The following is a 27,730-nucleotide window of genomic DNA, read 5'->3' as shown; positions in this document are numbered from 1 at the left end:
CTCCCGGACCTAAGAAAAAAATGAAAGCAGTCTGCAATATATATGCAAGAAGAAAACAGAAATATATGATAGAGGATAAAAAGTAGGAAAAACGTGACCAAGGAGAAGAATGGAGGAAGAAGCCATTCTAAATAATAGAAAGAGAATGGAGACAATAAGTAAAGGTAAACTTAAAACATTTTAAATAAACGATTGTGTTTAATTACAGAATACACTATGATTATACAAATGCCAACACAAAAGAATGAAAGTTCCTCTATTCCCACCTGTTATTTACCTTTTGAGAATTTCTTATATACACATACACAAAAACTTTCTTTGTTAGTTTTTCAAAAATATACATATAGGTTAGTACTATTTTGCAACTTGATTTTTTTCACTACTCAGTAGTAGTACATCATGAACCTCTTCTGGTTCAGTATATACAGAACTTACTTGTGTTTAATGGCTGGATATGTCACTCATGTTCAGTAACATGAACATACTGTAATTTATTTTACCAATCCCTTTGCTGATGGACATTTAGGTTAACTTCATTGTTTTGCCATTACAAGTAATGCTGAAATGAACATCCTCTTCATATACAAATATACATATATATATATATTATTCAAATTATATATATATATTATATATATTTACTTGCATTTGTGCAAATATTTCTGTAGGCCTGATTCCTGGGTAAAAGGAAATGCCTTACTCTTCTGCCTTTTTCTATATGACAAATTTCTGACTTTGTTAACTAAGAAATGACTTCTGTTTCAAAATATGCCAAATGCATGCAGCTTTCAGTAGCACACACTGTAGATTAGGACTTGGTGAACTTGAGGACTGAAAGGATTTCTTGGCCTGCTTGCCTGGAAAGTGCAGTGGTCCCTTGTAGACCTTTTGTCTTCATTATTTTCAAAATTTCTTCTAAAACGAAAATTAAAACAAAAGGTAAAATTCAATTAAATTATATGGTGAAGTACATATTATCACTAAACAGTTTAATAAGATGATAAACACACACTATTTACAAATTCTGTTTATCTAAGAAAATAGCGTATACCATGTAATTTCTATTGAAGTAAACTTGGACTTCAGACAGATGAGAGCACCTTGGATTTTCAGGGTGTTGCTGAGAATTCTAATCAGACTGGATAACTGCTTTGCAGTGGTAGCCTACTCTGGACTCAACAGAAATGTTAGTTATACTTGCTATTACAGTAAATGATTCATTTTTTAGTTGCTTGGCTCTAATCTCTGCCCTATATCCTCCCTTTTGGATGAAAAATGCCAACGAGGGTGTGTGCAAATCATATACTGACATTGAAAAGTGGTAGTAAATGAAGTAGCTTATTTCTTTAAAGAGTATTGAAAAAAGCAAGACCTTCTCTTTCCAAGTAACACTAAAAAGATGAAACCAAGAAACTGGGGTCACAAAAAACAAAAACAAACCCTCAAAACCAAACAAACCGAAAACCCTAGTTAATTATGATGTGATTTGAGGGGCTGAGAATGTAACATATAAGATAATGATCAAACCTGAGATGTACAGAAAAGAGAAGAGAGATTATGGTCGATTTAGTTAACCAAGTAATCTGAAAACCAAGATATAAAAATCCTATCAGGAGATACCTTTCATGATTAAACTTCAGATGAACTAAAGAGTATGCAGCAGAACTGCCAAGACATGAAGACTAGAATATAGAGAGAAAATTCACAGGGTGAACTGAGGGTGAGGTGTTTTAAGAAGATTATATATTCTGTATTTGAATATTAGTTGATAAATAAGGGGAAAAAATCTCCCTCACTCCAAAAAAGACAATACTCTTTAAAATCAGAAAAATCTACCTCTAAAAAATCTCTCTCCTCTTTCAACATGAACGTTATGTCTGTATTATCTGTTGTCAGTGATCATATTCATTAACATTCTGGGTTACTACCGTCTTTGACATAATTAGCCTTGATTTCAGCAAAGTAAGTGGTTAAAAGATAAACTGGTCTGTATTACCTGGATTGTTTTCTTTAATGGTGACTAAATAGAACAATCCTCTTGGTGAAAGGAGCTCTGGAGCCAGTGGAAACAATCTGTCCATGACTTCACGACCATTTCTGCCACCAGCCCAAGCTGCCTCTATCCCGTGACTCCTTACCTGTGACCAATTAGAAAGATTGTTCTGTTTTGACTTAAGTTACATTAAAAAAAACTGAATCTTTTTGACAAGTAACGTTCACCAAACAGGAATGTACTTTTTATTTTACTGCTGATGAGGAGGCAGCAGTAAAGCTGAATCTGAGCCCCATCATTTCCTAGCATGTGTGACCTTGCATAAGCCTGTAATCTTTTTTTTCTTTTGCCCTTGGGATAAATCTTTGTGTGATTAGCAACATAAAGCTAAAGGTCCTAAATATCTGTCACCATTTCACATTTAATTATGGCAGCTGGCACTACAGGAGAAAACTCCCTTACAGAACCCTTCATGTCTCCAAATCTTATACAGATAAGTCTGTAATCTTGATGAATTAGTTTCCTCTCTTACCTGTAAAATTAGAAAAACAACAGTTTTATCTGTAAAATTAGGAAAATGGTAAAAAATTATTTTTCTCCTTTAGGAATAAATGAGGAAGTATATTTAAAGTTTGAGAACAGTGCTCTGTGCATAATAATGTGGTTTAATAATAGTTGATACTATTAATACAATGTTTAAATTCTTAATATAGAACAATTAGGAAGAAACTAAAAGGGAGAATTTGTATTATAAGAGATCTACTTTGCAGAAACAAAGTTTCAAAATGTCCCACTGTATCTGGCTGTCTTCTAGATTACTGAGAGTACTACAGCCCTTTTTCAGGAACCCATTTATTACATAAAAGTACATTGAAGCATTTTTTCCTACAATGATCTAATTATAGTATAGAAACAAAACCCATGAGTTGATATAGTATTAAAAATCTTTAGATGCTTAACACTGTATATTGTTTCTAAAACTTAAGAATACATCGAGAGATGAATGGATAAAGAAGATGTGGCACATATATACAATGGAATATTACTCAGCTATAAAAAGAAATGAAATTGAGTTATTTGTAGTGAGGTGGATGGACCTAGAGTCTGTCATACAGAGTGAAGTAAGTCAGAAAGAGAAAAATAAATACCGTATGCTAACACATATATATGGAATCTAAAAAAAAAAAAAAGTGCTCATGAAAAACCTAGGGTCAGGACAGGAATAAAGATGCAGACCTACTCGAGAATGGACTTGAAGACACGGGGAGGGGGACAAAGTGAGAGAGTGGTAGTGTATATATGGACATATATACACTACCAAATGTAAAATAGATAGCTAGTGGGAAGCAGTCACACAGCACAGGGAGATCAGCTAGGTGGTTTGTGACCACCTAGAGGGGTGGGATAGGGAGGGTGGGAGGGAGGGAGACGCAAGAGGGAAGAGATATGGGGATATATGTATAACTGATTAACTTTGTTATAAAGCAAAAACTAACACACCATTGTAAAGTAATTATACTCCAATAAAAATGTTAAAAAAAAGAATATCTTGATGAAATCACTCAAAAACAACTTAAACCCTAATACAATTATTTTCTTCCTAATCCCTTTAATGGTTTTTGTCCACATTTTAGTTTAAATTATTTACATACAATTATACATTCTGCTTTTATTCATTTATCATGGCATATATTTCCCCATTAAAAATAATTTCTTGGGAATTGCCTGGCTGTCCAGTGGTTAGGGCTCCACACTTCTGCTGCAGGGGGCATAGGTTTGATCCCTGGTTGGGGAACTAAGATCCCGCAAGCCCGTAAAAATGAATTTCTTTATACCTATAACCATATACATGTACAATTAAGAGAAATATGTTCGTATACCTCCTTTAAAAAAAAAACTGTACTTTTCCCTTTTCCTGTTTTGTTTGTCTGCTACCCTCCCATTTTACATACACACACACACGTTTTTCTTTTTTGTCCGTGTTTTACAAAAAAAGGATTATATCTACATTCTTGCCTGTATCTTGCTTTTCTCAACAGTACTATATGGAAATCTTCATGTGATCAGGTATAGTTCAATTTCCTTTTTAATGGCTGCATAATATTTTATTGTGTTAGAGTATCACTTCTTATTTAGCTATTGATGGGCATTCAGCATGTCCATTTGCTTAATTTTTTGTATCTAATTGAAATTATTCTCATATTTATCATAAGCTCCTCAATATAATTTCCCACATAGTTAATCATACTAGGGAATTTATCAGTTCCTCTGCTTTTTTTGTCATGCCTTTCATCTTGGAGACTTCCCTTTTCTAACATTCCAAGAATTCCCTTTTTCTGGGGCCCATATCTTCCCGTTTCTTGGCTTACTCCCTTATTTTGGTGGAGCCCATTCTCTGGATGTTTCACAGGGTAAAGTTACCCATGGAAAGAGCACATGGTGATGACAGCTTTTGCCAAGCCTGTCCCTTGTCACTTCTGTTTCAGTGTGGACTAGGAGCCCTCTGTGCTGGACCCTGTTTACACGCCCCCCAGGGATGCTCAGCCAGGTTTGTCTGCTTGCACTAGAGACCACCCTCCAGGAGGATCTCCTGGCGACAAGCACATTCTCACAGGCCACGGAGGGGAAGTTTTCATCTCTGGAAGGAGTCACGTTCGGTGGTCTGCTGACTGCCTACTACCTGGGCTTTGCTGTGCCTTCCCCTGATCCTTTATAAGTCACAGGTACAAACCAACAGTACCTAACCTCATGTTGAGGGATGTAATAGTAAGTATAGCCACAACTTTTTATATGTACAAACTCCTATTATTTGTATGTCTCCTGGATCTAACCTCTAAGTCTCTTAACTTTTACCTTCATTGTTTCCTTTTTTTATCTTCATGCTCAATGCACTGAAATATTTTCATTTGGTTTCCATACCACTGATTCAGGTCTTGACAGAGACTACATTATCTTTAAATTCATTTCCTAATGTTTTACATAGTAAAACATATTTTCAGGCTCCAGAAAATCTTTGTCGTGCTGTATTTAACCCTGCTCTCCAGCTAATTGCTCAGCTAATGGAAATTATGACACCACCTCTCTCTGTGGCAACTGTGACAAAGCCCAAGTCATTGCCCACACTCAATTACCTAATAATTACACACACAGCTTAGGAGGAGGAATGTGGGAGAAAGGAAGCCCATTCATCTCACCATGTTCCCAGAATCTCCTCCTCATTCACTAGTCTTCCCAGTAGTCTGTAGACCTGATAAACCATGATTTACTTAACTGTCTCTCTTCTGTTACATATATAGGTTCATATTACTTGTTATCATAAATAAAGGTGCACTAAACATATTTTTGTAAATTACAATTTATATTCTATTGTTAATCATTTTCCTAAATTAGATCTCAAAGACTGAGATTATTGGACTAAAACATTTTTGTCACGCTTGATATTTATTTCCATAGTGCTTTTCTAAAGAGTTTTATTAAGCTGCAGGGACTTCCCTGGTGGTGCAGTGATTAAGAATCCTCCTGCCAGTGCAGGGGAGACAGGTTCAATCCCTGGTCCGGGAAGTTCCCACATGCAGAGGAGTAACTAAGCCCGTGCACCTCAACTACTGAGCCTGCAAGCCACAACTACTGATCCCACATGCCACAACTACCGAAGCCCACGTGCCTTGAGCCCTTGCTCTGCAACGAGAAGCCACCACAATGAGAAGCCCGCGCACCACAACAAAGAGTAGCCCCCGCTCGCCGCAACTAGAGAAAGCCCGCGCGCAGCAACGAAGACCCAATGCAGCCAAAAATAAATAAATTTATATTAAAAAAAGTTTTATTAAGCTGCATTTCCCTCAACTGCTGTTCACCTTATGACAATGACTTTCCTTCTCACATGAGTTCATGTGTCAGGGGAGCAACAACTTCTCAGTAGTAACAGCAGCAATATAGACCCTTCCCATCTTGGTAAAGGTGAATGTAATATTTATCAGCCTTGCCAGAGAGTGATCATCAAAGAATAAAACAGGTACAATAATTCAGAGGAAAGCTAGCTAGTCCATCACTAAACTTTTGTCTGATTTGACCATTCTTTCTTTAAACTGGGAAATGGTTACTGCAGTTTTCCTCTTCATCACTGGAAATGCTACAGCAATGCATGTCAGGGTTATAGCTTTTTCTTACCTGAGATGAGCACTGCTTTCCCCTACCCCCACTTCCTGACACCTGTGAAAGGAGGAAAGCTAAGGCTTTCAGAAATAATTCCTATGTGAATTTAAGGTGATTAAAAATATTTTCTTTTTGCAAATTTGTTATTCATGATAAAGGTACACACAGATACATGAATTTAAACACCATGGCTTGATTTGGATGGGATTTTAAAGAATAGATATGGACCACAGTTTGTATTTCCATTAGTTTCAGGTTCCTTTCCTATGTCTACCAATAGTATCCAATAATTGACAATTACGAGTAAAATGAGAGCAGTCTGTGTTATTAGCGGCTGACTGATGTCATATGATGAAGTATGTTTGACTTTTAGATAGAAAAAAGCTGAAAATATTAGTAATTAAATTTTGTTGTATGTCTTACCTCTTCAGGTGGAGTCACTACATAGGGAGGATTAAACACCAGAAGATCAACTTTTTCCTTCAATCTTGGTAGCAAGCCTTTGACCTAAAAAATGTTCAAAATAGTCAGAATTTTAAGCTGGACCCAGAAATAATAAATAAGTAGATGGATAGATAGATATCCATCTAATCAATCTTTAAATATACTCCCTCATGTTTTTAGAAAAAATGTGTTAGCCAAATTTAAGACAGAAATGGAGATAAATATCTTTACACTTTCATTCAGATAAAGATTATATGCATTTACCTAAAAATAGGGAAAATAAACTATTTATCAGAATGAACACTCTGCTCTTCAAAAGCTCACATGTTTACATTCTGGGCTCACTTTTAGAAGATGGAGGCAAGCTCTCACATATTCTGCACAGATTTGTGCGCAACTTTAAAGTTATAGCTGCTAACTTAAACATTTATTTTCTATAACCAAGGGAAATATTTTACAAGATGACAGAAAACATACATGAATGACAAAAATATCAGAAGACAGGATTTTATTTTTCTTTCTACATCTTTAATTACTTGCATATGTATTGGCTAAAACAATTAGATATCAAAGAAACAAAGGACTAAAAATAGTGGGAAGAGACCTGAAAACATCAGTTGTTTGGCATTTTATAAATATTTGAACTGATACAACTTTCTATAGAATAAGAAAAATGTCTTTTTAAAGAAAGTATATTTAGGGCAAAATGTCATTTAAAGCATCCCTCTGATTGAATTAAATAACTAAGTATTTAAAAAATTATGTCTGATGATGTCATCCTATACCTTCACAGGCACAGTAAAGTAAAAATGCTGTATCCGGATGAGTTCTCACCCCTAAAGCCATTTCCTTCAATTATTACTTCACACTGACTCTCACTTACGAATTCCAACCCTGTTATTCTTCAAAGGTAATTTCTTTCTCTACTCATTTAAAAAGAGAACAGATAACTATTTTGCGGAACATAATTCAGGTGTATCTTCTGCAAGTAGAAAGGCGACTAGTTAATCTGCTGTTCTTTCTAGTAATAACATTGGTGAGGAAGTACATTTGAAATAACCAAAAGCTTTATTTTCAATTCCATAAAGAAATTAAGTTTCCCAATTGTAAAAAGAATTCAAAAATGTAATTTTCCAGAAATTCTGAGTAAGCAAATTAGAAAAGAATTTGCTGTGTAATTACTTATGATGGCCCTGAGGTACTATATACTAATAATGATTTCAGTACTGGACTTCAAATAAAGGAACAAGTTGATACTAAAAAAATAGAAAATTACGGAGTTAAAAAGAAAATGGATTTAAATGAGAAGTCACTGTGGACTGGATATAAAATCTAATTACAGGCAACCCTCACTCATCCATATCTACCTTTTGAATAGTCTCACAGCACTAGAATAAACCCAAGAATTAAGGAGTAAGCAAAAAAGACCTCTGACAGCAAGTTTTAAATCCATACAGCAAAAAGTACTCTGTGTGAGAAGCACTTATTCAGAATCCCTTAACTCTTAGTTTAAATACAAGTCTAACTAAATTAATTGTTTGGTATTCTAGCACAAAGCACATGAAAAGAGACAGGAAAGTGCTATCAATGGGTAGCAGTGAAACATGACAACATAAAGCGAGTGAAAAGACAGACAAAGAGGAGAGAAAATAAAAACTCAAAATCACTGCAGGCTATAGCTACTTAATGTAAAGGCAGAAACACCTGAATAAACCTTAGTCATTATCACGTATAGTACAGAATAATAACTGATATTCATATTAATGACCCTGAATCACTAAAAGGTAAAATTATGTTCATTTTGTTTTAAGAATGTAAGGAAATGCATAAGACATATTTGAAAAAGGTTTTTTTCTAAAACTAAAAAAGAAATACAATGAAAGTACTACTTTGTGAACAAACTCAGTTAACCAAAACAATGATTTTCTTTTATATGATAGCTGTGACACCCTATGTCCAGTGTTCTGAATACAAGCAAATGTAAAGAGTTTTGTAATCTGATCACAATACCTATGCTCATACCTATCTCTTCCTACCTTCTTTGCCACAAGTCAACACTCCACATCATGGTCAGCTTTCGTTACTGAAAGAATGGATTCTGACAGCTTTAGAACTGACTACCACCAGTCATGTTATAAAACAGCTGTGAGACCTCTCGACTTTGATTCAGAAGATGTGGGCTTAAATTCTGGATTTATCACTTTATTAGTTATGTGACTTTCAAAAGTGTCCCTTACCTCTGTTAACAAAAATAGATATTCTGAATTTCTTGTATCTCTAAAGTTTTATTGTTCTATCAAAAAAAATATAATACTAATTATGGACACATTAAAGAAACAACTTTAAAAATTTAGGGACTTCCCTGGTGGCACAGTGGTTAAGAATCCGCCTGCCAATGCAGGGGAAATGGGTTTGATCCCTGGGTCCAGGAGGATCCCACATGCCGCAGAGCAACTAAGCCCGCAAGCCACAACTACTGAAACCTGCGCGCTCTAGGGCCCATGTACTGCAACTACTGAAGCTCGCATGCCTAGAGCCCATGCACTGCAACAAGGGAAGCCACTGCAATAAGAAGCCTGTGTACTGCAACGAAGAGTAGCCCCGACTCGCCGCAACTAGAGAAAGTACGCGCGCAGCAACAAAGACCCAATGCAGCCAAAAATTAATAAATTAATTAATAAATAAATAAAATAAAAATTTAAAGAGTAAAATCACCACACTGATTATCTTTATTGATAGTCTAATTTTTAATGGCAGTAAAAACTTCTAGTGATATGTATAGAATTTCTTAGATCTTTGGCTTAATTCCTTCTAAACTGCAAAATCATTTGTGAGTTTAAAAAAGAGAAAAGCTCAATACCCTTACCAGTACAAGAATAATACAGGTCAAGAAGCATGGAAAGCATTTTATATTTCTTATGCCCACCTGGTACATACTATTATGATTTTTGCTTATAAAAAGGCACTCACATTTATAACTGAAAAGAAGTTCAGAATCATCCAAATCTTACTAATATAATGTAAATTGTTTTAAAAACTGGAACTGAAAAACATACAATGTGTAACTTAAAATGATGGTTCTGTAGTTGTCATTTGTTGTTTTTACCTGCCCAGGACCCATTCTGCCTTTCATCTGATTACATGTCCTTGACTTTCATTGGGGAAACTCTACCTCCTCTCATTCTCAATCCAAGTGGCTTGGATTATCCCAACCGAGCTGCCAGAGTGGGACTATGACTCAGGCTCAAGCCAATCATGTGCATATTCCAATCCCCCTTGAGAGATAGGCGTATGACTAAAGCTGATATAAATGGCACTCATTCTGGGGCTTCTGCTAGAGTAACTGAATAGAAAGTGTTTCTTTCCCTGTGAAGTTGCTGAGAAACAAGATACATACATGCAAGCATCTTGTTACCATGAAGGGAACGACTGCTGAGGAATACAGCCACTAGAGAGAAGTTTACAGTTAAGAAAAAGATGCCTGTAACATCATTTGAGTTCCTGAAACTGTTCACTCTTTTTATTAAAGCCAGTTTGAGCATTCTTCTGACTGAAAGATACCTGATCTATACAGGCCAAGAAAAAGTTCCCTTGAATTGTGGAAAAGATGGATTATCTCAGTCAAGAATTTACTTTGTTCAGTGGGTTAAAAGTTAATTAATGACTCAAGTTTCTTTGACCTAAATCACCTTGACCTTAACTTACTTGAAAAGAAAATTAATTATTACAGTACTGGACAAGAACTAACAGCTTACCAAATCTGTAATTATTGGTTGAATGTGGACTTTGTTACGGCGTGCTGTCTCCAGGGTACATGCTGCTGCCTCAGGGTTGACATCAGTGCACCTATAAACAGAAAAGAAACCAACTACATCCTGTGTCTACGGACAAAAATTCAAGGAATGTTCTACTCCTTTTACATAAAGTAGATTTATAAAAAAATTTGAATGCTTTAATAATGGTGAATAAAAAAAAGAACTCAGATTTGTTACACTGACGAAAAAGATTTTTATATTGATATAATGTCCAAGAGTAGAAGAATACACTTACATGCACACATATCTGAAGGAATTTATTAAATTATGAATCCAGCAGGAGAATACTATGTAGCTACCAAAAATGAAATTTAAAAGGAAAATGCTCATCATACAATATTAAATGAAAAACATAGGAAATGAAAAAAAAATAAAGGAAACACAGTTGGACCATGTGTGGTAAAATTTATAGGTGATTTAAAAAAAAATTATTTATTTGGTTGCGCCTAGTCTTAGTTGTGGCACGTGGGCTCCTTAGTTGCGGCAGGTGGGTTCCTTAGGTGTGGCATGCAAACTCTTAGTTGCGGCATGCAGGTGGGATCTAGTTCCCTGACCAGGGATTGAACACAGGCTCCCTGCATTGGGAGCGTGGAGTTTTAAACAATGAACCACCAAGGTGATTTTTATTTTCTTCTTTATATTTTCTATATTCTCAAATCTTCTAAAGAGAAATTTTATTAACTTCCAATTTTTTCTGATAATCAACTTATTTATCTGAAATAAGATTCATTTTTTTATTCCAATAATTTAATAGAAAATTAAAATAATAAATAATATGAAAAAAATCGAGAAGATGCTGAGCTGGTGCAGGCCCAGGCCCGCCTAGTACAAAGTTAAGGAGGTAGGGAGGAAGGTGGGGAAGCAGGAGGGAGGCAAACTGCCCTGCACAATGGTGAAGAGGAAGCTCAGAATGTGATGGGTGTTATCAACGGCTGGCTTGACACTTTGGTGCGTACAATGTACTAAAAAAAAACAAAGGGAATTCCAAATCCTTCTAAACCAGCTGGTGAGGGAAGAGGGCAGGACAAGGATGGGGATGAGGGAACCAATGTAGGCCTTCTGAAGGCCTCTGAGGGGAGGGGCTGGAATGTACTGTGTGGTTAGCAATGAGGTGGGAATGGATGGAGAAGGGCCAAAGTGAACTGTACCATGCAATGAAGGGATGGAAGAAAGACCCACGACTTGGCCAGCAAAGCTGGGGCAAAGGTCTGGGAAGGGGAGGAAGAGAGAGAGGGACTGGATCCCAGTAGCCTGGGTGCAGTGGTTAAGAGTCCACCTGCCAATGCAGGGGACACGGGTTCGACCCCTGGTCCAGGAAGATCCCACATGCCGCATAGCAACTAAGTCCATGCACCGCAACTACTGAGCCTGCTCTCTAGAGCCTGCAAGCCACAACTACTGAGCCTGCATGCCACAACTACTGAAGCCCACACACCTACAGCCTGTGCTCTGCAACAAGAGAAGCCACTGCAATGAGAAGCCCGTGCACCGCAATGAAGAATAGCCCCCACTCGCCACAACTAGAGAAAGCCTACGTGCAGCAATGAAGACCCAAAGCAGCCAAAACTAAATAAATAAAATTTTAAAAAAAGATTCAAATTTAGAGATGACCTAAAATTATTATGCTTCTTATATAATTATGCAGTATGATGGAATGGTTTTGAACACGTAATTATAACTTTTAGGGAAGCATAACTTGCATCTGAGTACTTACTATGCTTAAATAGACACTATCAGATACATATTATTTACTTACAAAAATGATTTCATTCAAGCAGTTATATCCATAGTAAATCTCTTAGACCAAGATGTGGATGAATTTGTATACTTACATGTACAAAGCTTGAGGACCTATCATAGAGGCTAGGAATGCAGATACCACTCCAGACCCTGACCCTACTTCAAGGCATATTTCCACTCTAAAAAAACAAAATAAAACAAGTATTAGTAGTGGTATTAAAATACACAACTCGGGGAGCTTCCCTGGTGGTGCAGTGGTTGAGAGTCCGCCTGCTGATGCAGGGTACACGGGTTCGTGCCCCGGTCCGGGAAGATCCCACATGCTGCGGAGCAGCTAGGCCCGTGACCCATGGCCGCTGAGCCTGTGCGTCCGGAGCCTGTGCTGCGCAACGGGAGAGGCCACAACAGTGAGAGGCCCGCGTACCGGGAAAAAAAAAGAAAAAATACACATCTCGGAAAATAACTCATGCTACTTTTATGTCTGTTTCTCCAGCATCATCCCTCACCTACAAATATATGTAAATATAAAAGAAATTTATAAATAAGCTAATTTCCGACAACCACTTTGTGCTTAATACTGCATAGTTCAAAACTGTTTGGGGGTATGTAATTTAAGTCTGTAAAGTAGTAATATAACAGGTAGCTTTCAATTAATTTCTATAAAACATTACATAAACCATGGAATGTTAATTTAGGGTTGGAAATATTAATATGGAAGACATCAGCCCTTCACACAAGGAGCTTCTAGTTTGGTATTTCCTAAAATGAAAGGACATTATTACAATATTTATTTATGAAAAACATTTTCTCTGTCACTTTGAAGTAATTCATAAGTCCATCAGCATATCCCAGGGAAAGAAAAGTTCCCCCATTCTACTGATAATAGATGTAGAGCAGCAAAGAAATTCCATATTTGTACAGCTCTACACTGAATTGGGAAAATATCTGAGTATCTGATCTTAGAATATTAATAATACTCCTAAGAATGCTATTGAATATAATAAATTCTTGATTCTACTGTATTTGTCCTTCCCTATAATCATATATATACATCAAAGGCATGAATTATCCCCATTACAGAAATAGGTTTGCTGGGATATAGGGGCCTCTCTAGCACCTAACTTTCCAAACAACTATTCAAAAACAGCAAACTCCAGGGGTTTCTCACTTTTGGAACCATTTCTACACATCTGACAAGCCTTTACTGTGCTGTAGGGAAGGTCTGTTGAATCTTACCAGGCGGCTTCTACTTGAAAATAACTATTGTGGCCTCATAAATAATTAAAACTCCAAGACCAGAAATACCCAAGACTTTAAAACAAAATCAGTTCCTTTTACAGCACACTTTGCAAGGCACTTTGTGCTTGTAAATCTTTCTGTGATATCTTGATAGTAAAAGACAAGTTATAAAACAGTTCTGTTCCATTCTATATTCCAGTAAATCCAAAAGTTCCATCGTTCACAATGAAAAACTAGTTTAATAATAGTTGGGGCATTTTACACGTGGAAAAATCTGACCAAGAGGGATAAATAAACACAATATGGATCTTTGAAGCCTGACAACTCTTTGTTTCATCCTGAGAAAACCCATTTCAACTCCTGATCTTTACATAAATCTAACTATCCAAATTTCCTTCATTTAAAAAATGACAATGTAAGTATTCACTCTTTTTATATTATTAATTTAAAACTTATATGAGCACTTCAACAAATCAATTTTAATACTTATTAGGAGCTAGGGTATATTCTATAGGCAGCTAGCTGCATGTAACTTTAAATTTTTTACAGTTAAATGAAAAATTCAGTACTAGTCACATCTCAAGTGCTCAGTAGTCACATGGGGCTAATGGCTGTTGCTAGATAGCTGAGTATGCTATTCAGTGGGTTTAAATACACTCCCCTACTCCAATATTTTACAACCTCATTTCCTTTTTGTGCCCTTCCATTGCTAGAGGATGCTTTTATGTACTGAGTAAATTAATGCCATGCGACACTGATATCTACTAAAAGTTGTAATATTAAGACGCAGCGTTTTCAGAATGTTTTGCTTTTGAACGTGTTATAATATCGCTACTCTCAGGGGCTTAGGGTCCTCAGTTAACAGCTGATAGGAAAAGATACATCCCGGCGTGGTGACGAAACATGGAGCCCCTGAAACCAAAACACCACCTTGGCAACTGCGGACAGATCCCCGCTAAACTGACTACGTGTATCCACGGAAAAAATCCTCAGTTACGGTGTTCTGGTGTCAACTGTCGCCAAGTGGACCGACACCGCCTCCTCTCGGGGACGGCGGCGACAGTCCTTGCCTTGATCGCCCGCGGCCGCCTCTCCAGGACTCCCGAGCCCTCTCCCGCGGGGACCCTCGCCCTCCTCGCACCCCGTGAGTTCGGCTGCCGCCGCCTCGAGCGCGTCCAGCAGCAGAAATGTGTCCTCCGCAGGCTCGTACACGTCGCTGAAGGAGCCACGGCCCACATGCCTGTGCAACGGCGTAGGGAAACAAGGCGCCGCCATCTTTCGCTCCTCCGGCCCACGCTTATGCGCAATGCGCATGCGTACGTGCAAGGGCTCAGGCCCAGCAGTGGGGGCGGGGCACCGGGGGGCGGAGAGTCACCTCGCTTACAGGTTGTCAGCAGATGCACCTGGAATGTCTAATTAGACGGTTATATAATCTGCAGCTACTAACATTTACTTTCTTCTTTAGAGTATTAAAATTTATTTTGTGGACTAGCACCGGATAGAGGCAGCCTCTATTGTTTTTGATTAAGGGGAATGTTTTCTCTCTCTATTCTACACTTAGAAGTTTCCTTCTATTCCTAGTTGGCAAAGGTTTGAAAAAATACATAATGTAATGGTTACTAAATTTAACCTTTTGTTTTTCTTTTACATCCATTGAACTTTCAACATTGAGCCTTAAGATTAAGATTTGTTTTCCTTATTTCATTTTTTAGTAGTGCAATATAGTACAGAAATTGCCTTTCTTATGTTGAATCATGAATGCTCTCTTTTTATAAACCTCACTCGAGCAAAACGATGCATTTTTCTTTTATTTAATACACTGTTAAATTTGAAATGCTAATGATCTAGCTCTGTTTTGTATCAGGGTTATGCTTCCTTAGAACATCGTTTCTGGAGCATTTGATAGAACTACCCATAAAACTGATTGGGCTTGGTGCTTTTAGTGGGTTTGGGGGAATCTTCTATAGGTTATTAGACTATTCAGGTATTTGCATTCTTTTCGAGTCAGTTTTTGAAATTTCTTTCTCACTAAAATATTTAAATTTGAGAAATAAAAATACAAAGTACTTGGATAACATTTTTAAAAACCTTGAATATCCAACACCCAGAATTGACAATTGGTAGTATTTTCTCATGTTTCCTTAAAATAGTTCTAAAATATAAGAACTAAAATATTACAAGTGAAGTGGGTGTTCTTTCTGTACTCACCTTCAGTTCCATTTTGTAATCCTCAATCCAAAATAACTTATTTCATGGATTTAGGATCCGTCTAACCCATGTTTTCATGCTTTTATTCATACATTCATAGACAACATCTGGCTTATGTGTTTTCATATTTGTGTAACTGGTGATAGGTTGGACGTATTGTTCTTCAAATTTCCTTTTCACTCAACATTATCTGAGATTTGTGTTTTGGTATGTAAAGTTAGTTTACTGCTCTTAATTGCCACATAGTTTTTTTTGAAATTATAAAACAATTGCTACCTGGCATGGATAAATATCAGTTGGTAAACATTTAGTTTTTTCCAGGTTTTCACTGTTAGGAATGACACTGTAATCAACTTTCTTAAACATGGCTTTTTCTGGTCTTTTACAGAAATTTCCTGGGATTCAACCCAGAGTGGATCAGCAGGGTTGTAATGTGTACACATTTTAAAATTTACTTGACATTTTCAAATTTCAAAATTTCTCCCCAAGCTAATTGTACTTATTTATATTTCTGCCACCTCTTTGTGGCATATTTTAATATTTAATATTGTTAGATTTATTTTTTGTTTATTTTAAATTAAATTGTTCTAATTGCTAACTGAGGTTAGGCATGTGTTCATATTTTCATCATTTGAGTTTCTTCCTTTGTGAATTGTCTGTTCATTTTTGCATATTTTTCCTTTTTGGTTTTGTTTTTATTTTTACCGAGGTTGATAACATGCATAGGCCAAATAATTCTACATGATTTATTATGAAAAAACAATCCACTCTAGCACCCCAGCACCCAACTTCTCATGTTTCACTTCCCAGGGGAGGCCATTTTCAACTTTTAGCTGTTTCTTTGGCCATCTATTCCCATCTTTCTATATACCAAGCTTATAATGATATTACTTGATTTCTCAACTTTAGCGTTATCTGTTGAGTTCCCATAGTAGGAGGTAAAGTTCTCATGATAGAAGGCAAGAATTTAATTCTTCTGCCTCAAATAAACAAATGTAATTGCCACCCCCTCTCTCCCCATGTTCTCAATATGATTATATCATGATTTTTTACATTATTTTTTTATATAAATGCTACTCAAAACAGATGTGTAATATACTAGTTACATTTGCTTTCTTGTACAACTTTTTGCTTTTCCTTAAAGTTAATAATTATCCAGTATATTAGTTTCTTAGACCTGTCATAACAAATTACTACAAACTAAGGGGTTTAAAAGAACAGAAATTTATTCTCCCGTAGTTCTGGAAGTGAGAAACTCAAAATCAAGTTGTTCGACAGGCCATGCTCTCCATGAAGCCTCTAGGTAAGAATCCTTCCTTGCCTCTCCTAACTTCTGGGGGTTACCAGCAATCCTTGACCTTCCTTGGCTTGTGGCAGTGTAGCGCCCATCTCTCCCTTAGCCTTCACATGGCCTTCTTTCCTGTATGTCTTTGTATCTCCAAATCTTTCCTTACTAGGACACCAGTCATTAGATTTAGGGCCCTACCTATTCTAGTATGACCTCATTTTAACTTGATTATATTTGGAAAGATTCTATTTGCAAATAAGGGCATATACACAGAGGTGGGGGTGAGTGGATGGTTTAGGACCTCAGCATGTCTTTTGAGGGAATATGACTCAACCCACAACACCTAGTGATAAGTACTTTTTCACTTGCATAGTTTTCTACATATCAAAGTTCAGCCTCAAAGTCTCTTCTAATTGTTTATCCTCTGCCTGCCCACCACCCCGCCCCACATATATTTAAAGACATTGAGAATACTGATTATTTCTATCTAATCTGTTTAGGCACCAATATATGGCTCTGGGGTTCATTCCTTAGTTTTGCCTCTTTAGCTTCATTCTCAGGCTAATCCTCCTTTTGGTACCAGGATGGCTGCATCTTTACAGCTTCATGCCACCAAATTCAGTGGAAGAGTCTTTTTTTCCAGTTGCTTGCACAAAAGTCCTTGTCATTCGCTCTTTCTTATTGGCTCCGAATAGGTCATGTGCTAATGATTGACTTGATCCTGTGACCAGGTAGATGACATGAGCTCCCCTGCCTCTCTTGGGACGCGGAGGCGGGGGGCCCAACACAACCAGAGAGCCAGAATGATCCACCAAAGCAAAATTGTGGTACTGATATAGATGCTGGGCAAAAAACATGACCTGTCTACTACATGAAAGTTTTTCATATGTTTGGTAATTATTTGCCTTCAGTTTGTTATTGCATTTTGATTTTCAGTATTTTTTGCTATGCAGATATTTAAAAATATTTATTAAATCTACTTTTAAAGTTTCTGATTCTTGCATTGTGCTTAGTAATGTCTTTCCCACTCTCTGCACTTTATTTTCTGGTTTTAAAGCATAGACTTCACTATATTAATCGGACCTACCTTATTAGTTAGGTCGTTAGCTCTTCTAGAATCTTATTTTATATCTACTTGATTTTCTATGGCCTGAATGAAGTGATTTAATTGTTTATAATTGACGCAATCAAAAGTCTTTCATTATTAGCATGCTTCTGTCTACTTATATATGTTTTGGTAGTTTTTCATGATATACCAGTTGGGTCATTGATATTTATGATCAATACATCTTATTTGAGGATTATGTTTACTATAAAATGTCTTTGTCTTGCTTACTGCTTTTTGTTGTGAATTCAACCTTGCTTAAGATTAAGAACACAACACTGCTTTCTTTTTGTTTCCATTTTCATACTATGCCTTTGTCCTTTTTTCACTGTAATTTTTTCACCCTTAAACTTTGAAACACACACATGCGCACAAAGACATTATGTTCTCACGGTGTTCCCACTGATCAGCATCATATCTTCTCTTAATAAAGATAAAAATTTTAGCATGTTTTCACTGGTTTCTCCTAATGTCTCCCAACCCCATTTCCCATGTTGGGATCACCTGAGAATTTAGAAGATACTTTTGTTTTTTTTAAAAACAGCTGACAGTGATTTTAATTTAATGACTCTACTGGCTCTCTGATCCACATATTTATAGTATCCCATGTTTTTTCCTAGGACTCATATTTAGCTGGAATACATCCTTTATTAATTATTACTGATGGCAATATCCCAAATATCTTTATTTTACTCTTCAACCTAAGAAGTAGTTTGTGTGTATAAAGAATTCTAGGTTGAGAATCACTTTCCCTTAGGATTTTGAAAATATTTCTCCAGTGTCTTCCTAACATCCAGTGCTGCTGATGAGATGTAGTGCCAATCTGAGTCTTACTCCTTTATGGAAAATTTAATTTTGGCCCTGGAAATATATATTTTTGGTTTTCTGAAAGACTCAAGGTAGGAGATGCATATCCGTAAGTATATCTATATGTGTGATGGTTAATTTTATGTGTCAGCTTGGTTGAGACATGGTGCCCAGAAACTTGGTCAAACTTTATTCTGGATGTTTCTGTGAGGGTATTTTCAGATGAGATTATTTAAATCAGTTCACTTGTATTAAAGCAGATTGCTTTCCCCAATGTGGGTGGGCTGACACTCAATCAGATGAAGGTCTGAATAGAGTAAAAGACTGACCTCCCCAGAGCAAAAGGGAATTCTGCACCAGATAACCTTTGAATGTACACTACCACATCAGCTCTTCTGGGGTCTCCAGCTTGCTGGACCACCTTGCATATCTTGGGACTTGTCAGCCTCTGTAATTGTGCAAGACAATGCCTTGAAATAGAACTCTTCCTATATATACACACACTGGTTCTGTTTCTCTGGAGAACACCAACTAATACTATATGTGTATATATACTTTTCATTTTGTTAAATACTTGGTGGACTCTTTCAATGTTATCAGTCTTTCTTTCATCAGTTTTGGGAAGTGTATTTCTATGTTTTCTTTGATTTTCCCTCTCCTTCATTCTCTGTTCTTGTCTCCTGGAAATCCAGTCATATAGATGGAGATACACCTAGGTGTCTTCAGGTCTTTTTATTTTTCTTCTTTCAATCTGTCTTAGATTGGGCTACCTGAAATGGACTCTGAGGTGTGTGTACAGCAAGTTTACTGCCAAAGTTCTCTAAGAAACAATATCTGTGAGGGGGAGAGAGGCAAGGTAGGGAAAAGGGAGAAGTTGAGCCATGATGCAGTTGCAACCAAAGCCTCAGCTGACCTTACATGGAGTTCTGGAGCTGGGATGACCCTTCAGATTGTCCCAAATTCAAGCAAGGGGACTTGTGTGCCTTTGGGGAAAGGACATATAACCTTGGGCAGGCAGTTCTCTTTCCTAAGGACAATTCCTGCAGAGAGACTTGGCTGTGAGCTGTCAGCAGCCAAAGGTGGTGGAGTGCCTTGGTCCCTAAGGGGGAATCTGGGTGACATACTACAGCACTCTCTACACCATCTCTGTCATTTTGAGGGAAATTTAGGCTTCCAGCTAACGTGTCCTCTCTTTAGTTGAACATATTTTGCTTTTCGCCTTCTCTAGTGAGATTTTTATTTGGTAAGCCTTTTTCTTCCTAGTATAGGGTTTTAAAAAATTATAATCTTTTGTTTCATGGAGGCAATATCTATTCTCATCCCTTTGAGATTTACTTTTTTTTGAAGTTTCCATTTGTTTGCTGTATAAATTCAAATTTGGTGAAGTTTCCTCTTTTCATTATGTTGTATGTTTCTCTTTCATGGTGTTTGTTTACCTCAGTTGTTTAATTTTCGGTTGCATGCTCATCTTTGTAGTTGACGTTCTGTTAGCCCACGTATGAAAGCAGTATGCATACCACAGTTAGCCTCCAGGGATTTTGAGAAGATGAGGTGTTGTGCTGCCAGGCAGGGCATACCAGCAACTTCTCTTAAGGAAGTGGAGCTCCCTGTTTCTCTTAAGCCTGGCCTCTGGCCCAACACTCATACCCAATACTCCAGTCTGTGTCTGTTATCTACTCAACAGAGGGAGTTAGAGGGGAGTTAGAAATCGCCTGCCTACTGCTCTGATATTGATGGAATCAGCCACCCTGGTGGTTGCTCCAGGATTCCCTCCAACTCCTAGTGTCCACAACCTGTACACTTGGCATTCTCTAGTCACTCCTGACTTTCCTCTGACAGTCACATCCTTCCTGCTCCCTTTTTAGGATGAGTGGGACACTGTATCACCTCACTCCCTGTATCCTTTCCATCTTCCTTATAGTAAGTCTTCCTGGATTACTGAGGCTGCAACCCTCAAAAACTACATTTTTTAGATTCCCCTGAAGCTCCAGTTTTAGATGTGATTTAAATCCCACCAGTCATTTACAACCACGTAAATTTTGGAAGGAAGAGTGGAACACTCTGATGTAGAGGCTGACTTCTTGCCTGTGTTATTTCTGCTGGCAAGCTGAGTTGTAGAGGAGTTTAATTTTTTTGCAACAACTGTGACAGGATTCTCAGTGTTAGGCCTCTAGCTTCATGGGTATCGAGAGGCAGAGCACAGTTCCTTCATTTGGCAGCTGTGGATGGGGGTATATGTGAGTTGAGTCTGCAGTTAGCAGCTGATTCCTGATTCCATGGTTTCCTGACTGTGGCAGGGCCAGTAGCTCAGTTCTGTAATGTGCCTTTAGGAGGTGTTCCTGGAAGTTCAGCTCAGAGCTAAGCCTTTCAATGATTATAATACCCATTGGATATCATATTTTAAAAATTCCTTTTAGCTTGAAGTAACTGGAGTGGATCCTATGGTATGCAACAAAACCCTCACTGATACATGGGGATTCCCTGCATTTCCTGGTATATTGTGCTAATACCTTCTTATTTCAGAGATGTTTTACATTTGTTATTTTAAGGATATTTGGTTCCATCATTATTGGTGGTTTTGGTGGTATGGTAGTAAAATCAAATGCTTAGGCATTTTGATTTCATCTTCTTAGTGAGAATTCTTTTTTCTCAGTGGCAATGGAGTCTAATAGCATATTGCAACAAGGTATATTTCTACTCTTAAAAAGGCTTTGGTATAAGCCTCTTACATAAGAGAGAATATCTCCTCTTTTTTTCTGGCAAGATATATTTAGCTGGTTCTTGTCTCATCTTAGCCTGGCTTGCATTTTAATAGAAACCACAAGTTGCAGCTGGCTCTCTTCATGATATCCAAGAGTGGAACCAACCTTGATTAGTTTACAAGTCTCCTCTTGGTGTAAGGGGGTTACGTAGATTATTTAAGTTAATTCCACTATAGTTTAGTAGTTAGTGAAATAACACACGAGTCGAAGATAGAACATTTTTAGTGCATCTTCAAGAATGACTCTAAATCTTTCCAACAAAAGAATTCTTTTCAAAAATTTTTGTTTGTTTGTTTTCATAAAGCATCAACATTTCAGGGTTGTTCACTACACTTAAAACACTATGACACAGACTGGGAGAAAATATTTGCAAAAGACACGTAAAGTACTGTTATCCAAGATATACAAAGAACTCTCAAAACTCAACGATAAGAAAACAAACAACCTAATTAAAAGCTGAGCAAAAATCTGAACAGACACCTCACCAAAGAAGACATACAGATTGTAAGTAAGTATAGTTAGGAAATCTCAAATTAAAATGATGAGGTATGAGTATACACCTATTAGAATGGCCAAAATCCAAAACACAGATAACACAAAATGCTGATAAAGATGTGGAGCAATAAGAACCTTCATACATTGCTGGTGGGAACGCAAAATGGTACAGCTACTTTGGAAGACAGTTTTGTGGTTTCTTACAAAACTAAACATACTCTTACCATATGATCCAGCAATCATTGATATTTATCCAAAGGAATGGAGAACTTATATCCAAACAAAAGCAGCTTTATTCATAATTGCCCACATTTGGAAGCAACCAAGATGTCCTTCAGTAGGTGAGTAAACTGTGATACGTTGCAGACAATGGAATATTATTCAGCTCTAGAAAGAAATGAACTATCAAGCCATGAAAAGACATGGAGGAAAATTAAATGTATATTTTGAAGGGAAAGAAGCCAAACTGAAAAGGTGATATATGGCATGATTCTAACTATATGACATTCTGGAAAAGGCAAAAGTATAGAAACAGTAAAAATATCAGTGGCTGCCAGGGTTTAGTGGGGAAGGAGGGTGAACAGACAGAGGCCAGAGGATTTTTAGGGCAGTGAAACTATTCTGTATTGATACAAGATGGTGGATACATGGCATTATACATTCATCAAAGCCCATAGCATGTGCAACACTAAGACTGAAGCCGAATTGTAAACTATGGACTTTGGGTGATAATAATGTGTCAGTGAAGGTTCATTGATTGTAGCAAATATCTTGCTTTGGTGGGGTATGTTGATTGTGGGCAGGCAGTATGTGTGTAGGGGAAGGGGGTATATTTAAACTCTGTACTTTCCATTCAATTTTACTGTGACTCTAAAACAGCTTTAAAAACATACTATGACACACTAAAATACATATATATATATATTTGTTATTGGTTAGATTTAGAAGTATAATTTTAAATATTTTAATGAAAATTACAGTTAAATGTGGAGTCAAAGATAAGCATGTTTTAATTAATGAAATGCCTTCGATTATTATTACTATTATCATAGTTATTATTGACTTAAAAATCCTCAGTAGACCTTATAAATTTAGTGATCAATGATGTTCATATTGAAAAATACATATATATATACTTGACAGAATTGGTTTTTGTTCTTCTGACATTGCTGTTGTTAATATTCTCATGCTATAAAAATCTCAGTTAAAAATGTTAAAAAGAATCTCTCCAATACTGCACAGCCAGCACAGTAAGTGGTATGGTTACCTGCCAATACAGCTCTTTTTGCATCAGCCAGTTGAACTGTTAAGATAGTTACTCATCCACTGGATAATTTCACAACCCTCTTCTTAAATTTGGTTGCTTTGGACACATTCTACCCTGGAAACAAAATCTAGGCTCCATAATACATTCAGAAATAGTAAACTCATGTCTCTTTTCCAGCTGGTCAGTACCAGGGTTGACACATTTACTTCTGCACCATAGGAACGGCTGCTAGAAAAGCTCAAGTATGCATTCAATTCCATTACTTTGGCACAATGCAAAGTCACGTAGAAGAGGGAGACTCTCTCAGCCTCTCTATGTTGGAAAATTAATTCTTTTAACTGCTTTAAAGAATCTCTACATGTGCTCAGATCTTATGAACTTAGGATCAGCAATGACCTCATCACCTTCAGCTGGTCTTTGGCTGCTGTGTACTTTATGAAATCTTGTTAATTATGACTGTTTTTCTTAGTTATAAGTCCTTCTGGGTAAATTTTTATAAAACATTCATTTTTATCACTTACATAACCACATAAAATATTTTCATTGGTGTCAAAATGTCATGTTATTGCCAAACAGATTCCATTTCAATTTCTAGAAATTATTGGAAAGTTAATATTCACATTTTAATGGCACCCTTGCTGTAGTCTTAAGTCATGTTTTATTGAAACAGAAGTCATAATTACATTGTGTTTATACAGGATAAAGCACAGAAATAGACAACATTTCCAGTTAATCTCTGTGGTTAATGATTACCCTTTCCTTTTTTTGTAAAAAAAGACAAATCATGAATAAAATTCAGGGTCTTTTTGAAACTAAGTTTTCATGAAAATGATCATCATGGATACTCATCATTCACTTCTCTTTTCTGCACAGTAATATTTTAGTTTAGGAATCATAAACTGAATCTTTCCCCTGGCTTATGAAACTTTACCCTATCCATTTCTATTTAAAGTGAGGCTAGGTAAGAAAGTCATATTCCTACCTAGGCTTTTGGTTTCTCTGTAGAGATGTCAATTCAAGAAAACTCAATCTCGACATTGTTACCGAGTCCCAAGCTCGTACAGCTCACTGCATGACAAGCCAATAAATCTAGAGAAGAGTTCAGGAATAGCAGCTTTATTCAGAAAGCCATCAGTCTGAGAAGATGGTGGACTAGTGTCCCAAAGAACCATCTTACTTGAGTTAGAATTCAGGCTTATTTTATAGTAAAAGGGAGGGGGTGTGACTGATTGTTGCAAACTTCTTGGTGCTGTAATTCTTTGTTCTTGCGGCTGTCCACGGTAGGTCTGGTCACAATGTTCCTATAACCTCCAGCAAGACAAATTATTCCTTGTTCTGCAACATTTTTTCTCTATATGAATGAAAAAGTGTTATACATTGTCCCCTACATATGAACCTTCAAGTTGTGAACTTTCAAAGATGTGAACCTGTGTTCCCATGTCCAATCACGTAAATTAGTTCACGTGTCTGGTGTACATTGTCACGTGTGTGCATCCTCTACAAGTGGTTGTGCTTTTGTGTACTTTACAGTACTGTGTAGAGCACAGTATCTTTATTTCAAGCCCAGAATGTGAGTGAGTGAAATTGCAGCTTGCCTTCCATCTCCTATTGCTGACAATCCTTCAGCTCTACCATCTCCCACCTCCTCTCCCTCCTCCAGTCAGTAACTCTTCTTGCCTGTTCACTTGATGCCAGCCCCTGGATGCCAGCTGTTGTGCTGTACTGCTGTAATTTTCAATGTACTGTACTGTAAGATTAAAAATGTTTTCTTTATTTTTTGTGTTTGTTTTTTATGTATTATTTGTGTGTAAAGTATTATAAACCTATTACAGTACAGTACTATATAGCCGATTGTGTCAGTTGGGTACTTAGGCTAACTTTGTTGGACTTACAAACAAATTGGTCTTAACGAATGTGCTATCAGAATGGAACTCGTTCATATGTAGGGGACTTACTGTACCTTTAAAGATTAGAGCCTTGAGAATGAGCTATCCTGTATATTTCAGACTATAGGCAACTTTCTTTTACAAAAGGTACAGAGCCAGCATGACTAAGCACAGGCAACAGAGCACAAAGATTAGAGCTAAAGGAATACGTCCAATATGGAGTCAGGTTTGTTCTTCTCTGTTACAACCTCATTTCAAGAATGTAATTGTTTAACTGCAAAGCTACACTTTTGGGTAGAAAACACCCTTTGGAGGTTGCACATTGAAGCCATGTTTAGAGATCTGGAGAAATGAGTTTTTAGCAGTAATCACATTTACTTTGTCCCCAGTCTGGAAGAAGTCCCCACGAGAGCTGGAGGATGACTAAAGGGCTGACTTTGATCATGGTTGCCAGAACATGTACCGTCACTCTGAGACTTTTCTCTGCCTGGATCTTGCACATCCCCTCCTATGGACCAAATTGTGGTGCCCCCTCCCCACAATTCTTATGTAGAAGCCATAACCCCCAATGTGATGGTATTTGGAGGTGGGGCCTTTGGGAGATAATTGGGCTTAAATGAGGTCAGGAGAGGGCAGGCCTTCATGATGGGATTAATGTCCTTGTAAGGAGAGACATCGGAGAGTTTGCTATCTCTCTCTCTCCCTGCCATGTGAGTACCTCATGAGAATTCAGCCATCACAAGCCAGGAAAACGGCTCTCACCAGAACTCAACCATGCTGACACCCTGATCTCAGACATCCAGCCTCCAAAACTGTGATAAATATGTTGTTTAAGCCTCTCAGTCAGTGATATGTTGTTATGGTAGCCCTAGCTTACTAATATGTCCCCCAAGGACAAGATACTTGGAGCCAGAGCACACACAAAGGGTCTGGTGGGGAATTCAGGTGGTGTTCCAGACAGTTCAGGAACACATGTTTTACAATTTCAATTACTGCCTCTTTTAGTGTATAAATAGAACCTCAGAAGATGGTTAAGCTGAAGAGAGAGCCTTAAGAGGACAGCATTCCAGTGGGATCAATTAACAGTTTGTAAGTAATATTATCATTTTTGCCTATACTGATTGCTAATGAAATTCTTAAAGTAGTTGTTATTCTTAAGAAAGTTGAATTGATAGTTTAAGTTATGGAATGTTCTGAGCTGGGCCCTATATTATTCCTCATATTATTCTCATTAAATATTTGTTGATTTTATTAAAATTGTTTTCTACTTCATGGCATAAATTTAGCAAAGAATAGGAAGCCTATTCAGAAACTTTATTACATTCTTTTGAGAGAGTATACCTTTATGGCTCACTTACACTAGAAGTGGCACTAATTACTTGGGAATGTAAGTGAAAATTTTCCCTGGCAAATTTGGAAAGGCAGGTTAAAATAGCTCATATAGGGACTTCCCTGGTGGTGCCGTGGTTAAGAATCTTCCTGCCAATGTAGGGCACATGGGTTCGAGCCCTATTCTGGGAAGATCCCACATGACGCAGAGCAACTAAGCCCGTGCGCCACAACTACTGAGCCTGTGCTCTAGAGCTCGTGAGCCACAACTACTGTGCCTGCATGCCACAACTATTGAAGCTCACGTGCCTAGAGCCCATGCTCTACAACAAGGGATACCACCGTGGTGAGAAGTCTGCACACCGCAGTGAAGAGTAGCCCCCGCTCACTGCAACTGGAGAAAGCCTGTGCATAGCAACGAAGACCCAGTGCAGCCAAAAAAAAGGAAAAAAAAAAAGCTCATATACACATGGAGAGTTTTTCTCTCCAGTCTTGACTCAAGCACTTATTATCTTGACTTTCTGTAAGTCATCAGAGCATAAATGTAAATTACTTCTGTTTTCCCCCAGTTTTACTGAGATGTAATTGCCATATAACATTGTATAATTTTAATGTGTACATCATAATCTGATATATGTGTATATTGGGAAATGATCACCACAATAAATGTAGTTAACATCCATCACCTCACATAGTCACACATTTTTTTTCTTGTGCTGAGAACTTTTAAAATCTACTCTCTTGGCAACTTCCAAATATACACTACAGCATTATTATCTATAGTCATCATGTTGTACATTACATCCCAGAACTTAAATGCCTGGCATTTTTTTTTAATAAGTAGGATTTGGCAGTTTTTAGAAGTAATTTAAGGTGGAAGTTTGCACCTTTTGACTTTTTGTACCTTTTAAATTGGGTGAAGGTGATCAAAAAGTACAAGCTTCCAGCTTAAGTTACTTCTAGAAATTGCCAAATCCTACTAATTAAAAATAAATGTCGAGCACATGTCTAATATTTATTGTACTACATATTTATGCTTTTGAAATATTGCTTGAAACAGCTATCTAGGACATAGCTAGTTTTTGTCACATGTAGATCTATGTCACAACTGAATGTGTTGTGACAGAATTTTCCCTGTAGGCCTGAGTTGCATATATTCAATCGTGGTGGACAGAATAATGGTCCCCCAAAGATGTCCAC

The 27,730-nt window shown here is 37.2% G+C and overlaps 1 protein-coding gene across 1 annotated transcript; it reads right to left on the bottom strand.

The window, feature by feature from the left end:
- Positions 1-595: 595 nt before the first annotated feature.
- HEMK2 (HemK methyltransferase 2, ETF1 glutamine and histone H4 lysine) lies at positions 596-14,662 on the bottom strand. Its single transcript, XM_024752908.1, has 6 exons — positions 14,525-14,662; positions 12,237-12,323; positions 10,345-10,435; positions 6,569-6,652; positions 1,997-2,138; positions 596-915 (listed from the first exon to the last, which is right to left on the bottom strand). Exons 1-6 carry the CDS (start codon positions 14,656-14,658, stop codon positions 809-811), a joined length of 645 nt encoding a protein of 214 aa, XP_024608676.1. The 5' UTR covers positions 14,659-14,662; the 3' UTR covers positions 596-808.
- Positions 14,663-27,730: the final 13,068 nt, after the last annotated feature.

This window comes from Neophocaena asiaeorientalis, unplaced genomic scaffold, assembly GCF_003031525.2.
Source record: "Neophocaena asiaeorientalis asiaeorientalis breed wild unplaced genomic scaffold, Neophocaena_asiaeorientalis_V1.1 scaffold245, whole genome shotgun sequence".
Lineage (NCBI taxonomy): Eukaryota > Metazoa > Chordata > Mammalia > Artiodactyla > Phocoenidae > Neophocaena > Neophocaena asiaeorientalis.
This window is presented reverse-complemented; position numbering and strand designations above follow the sequence as displayed.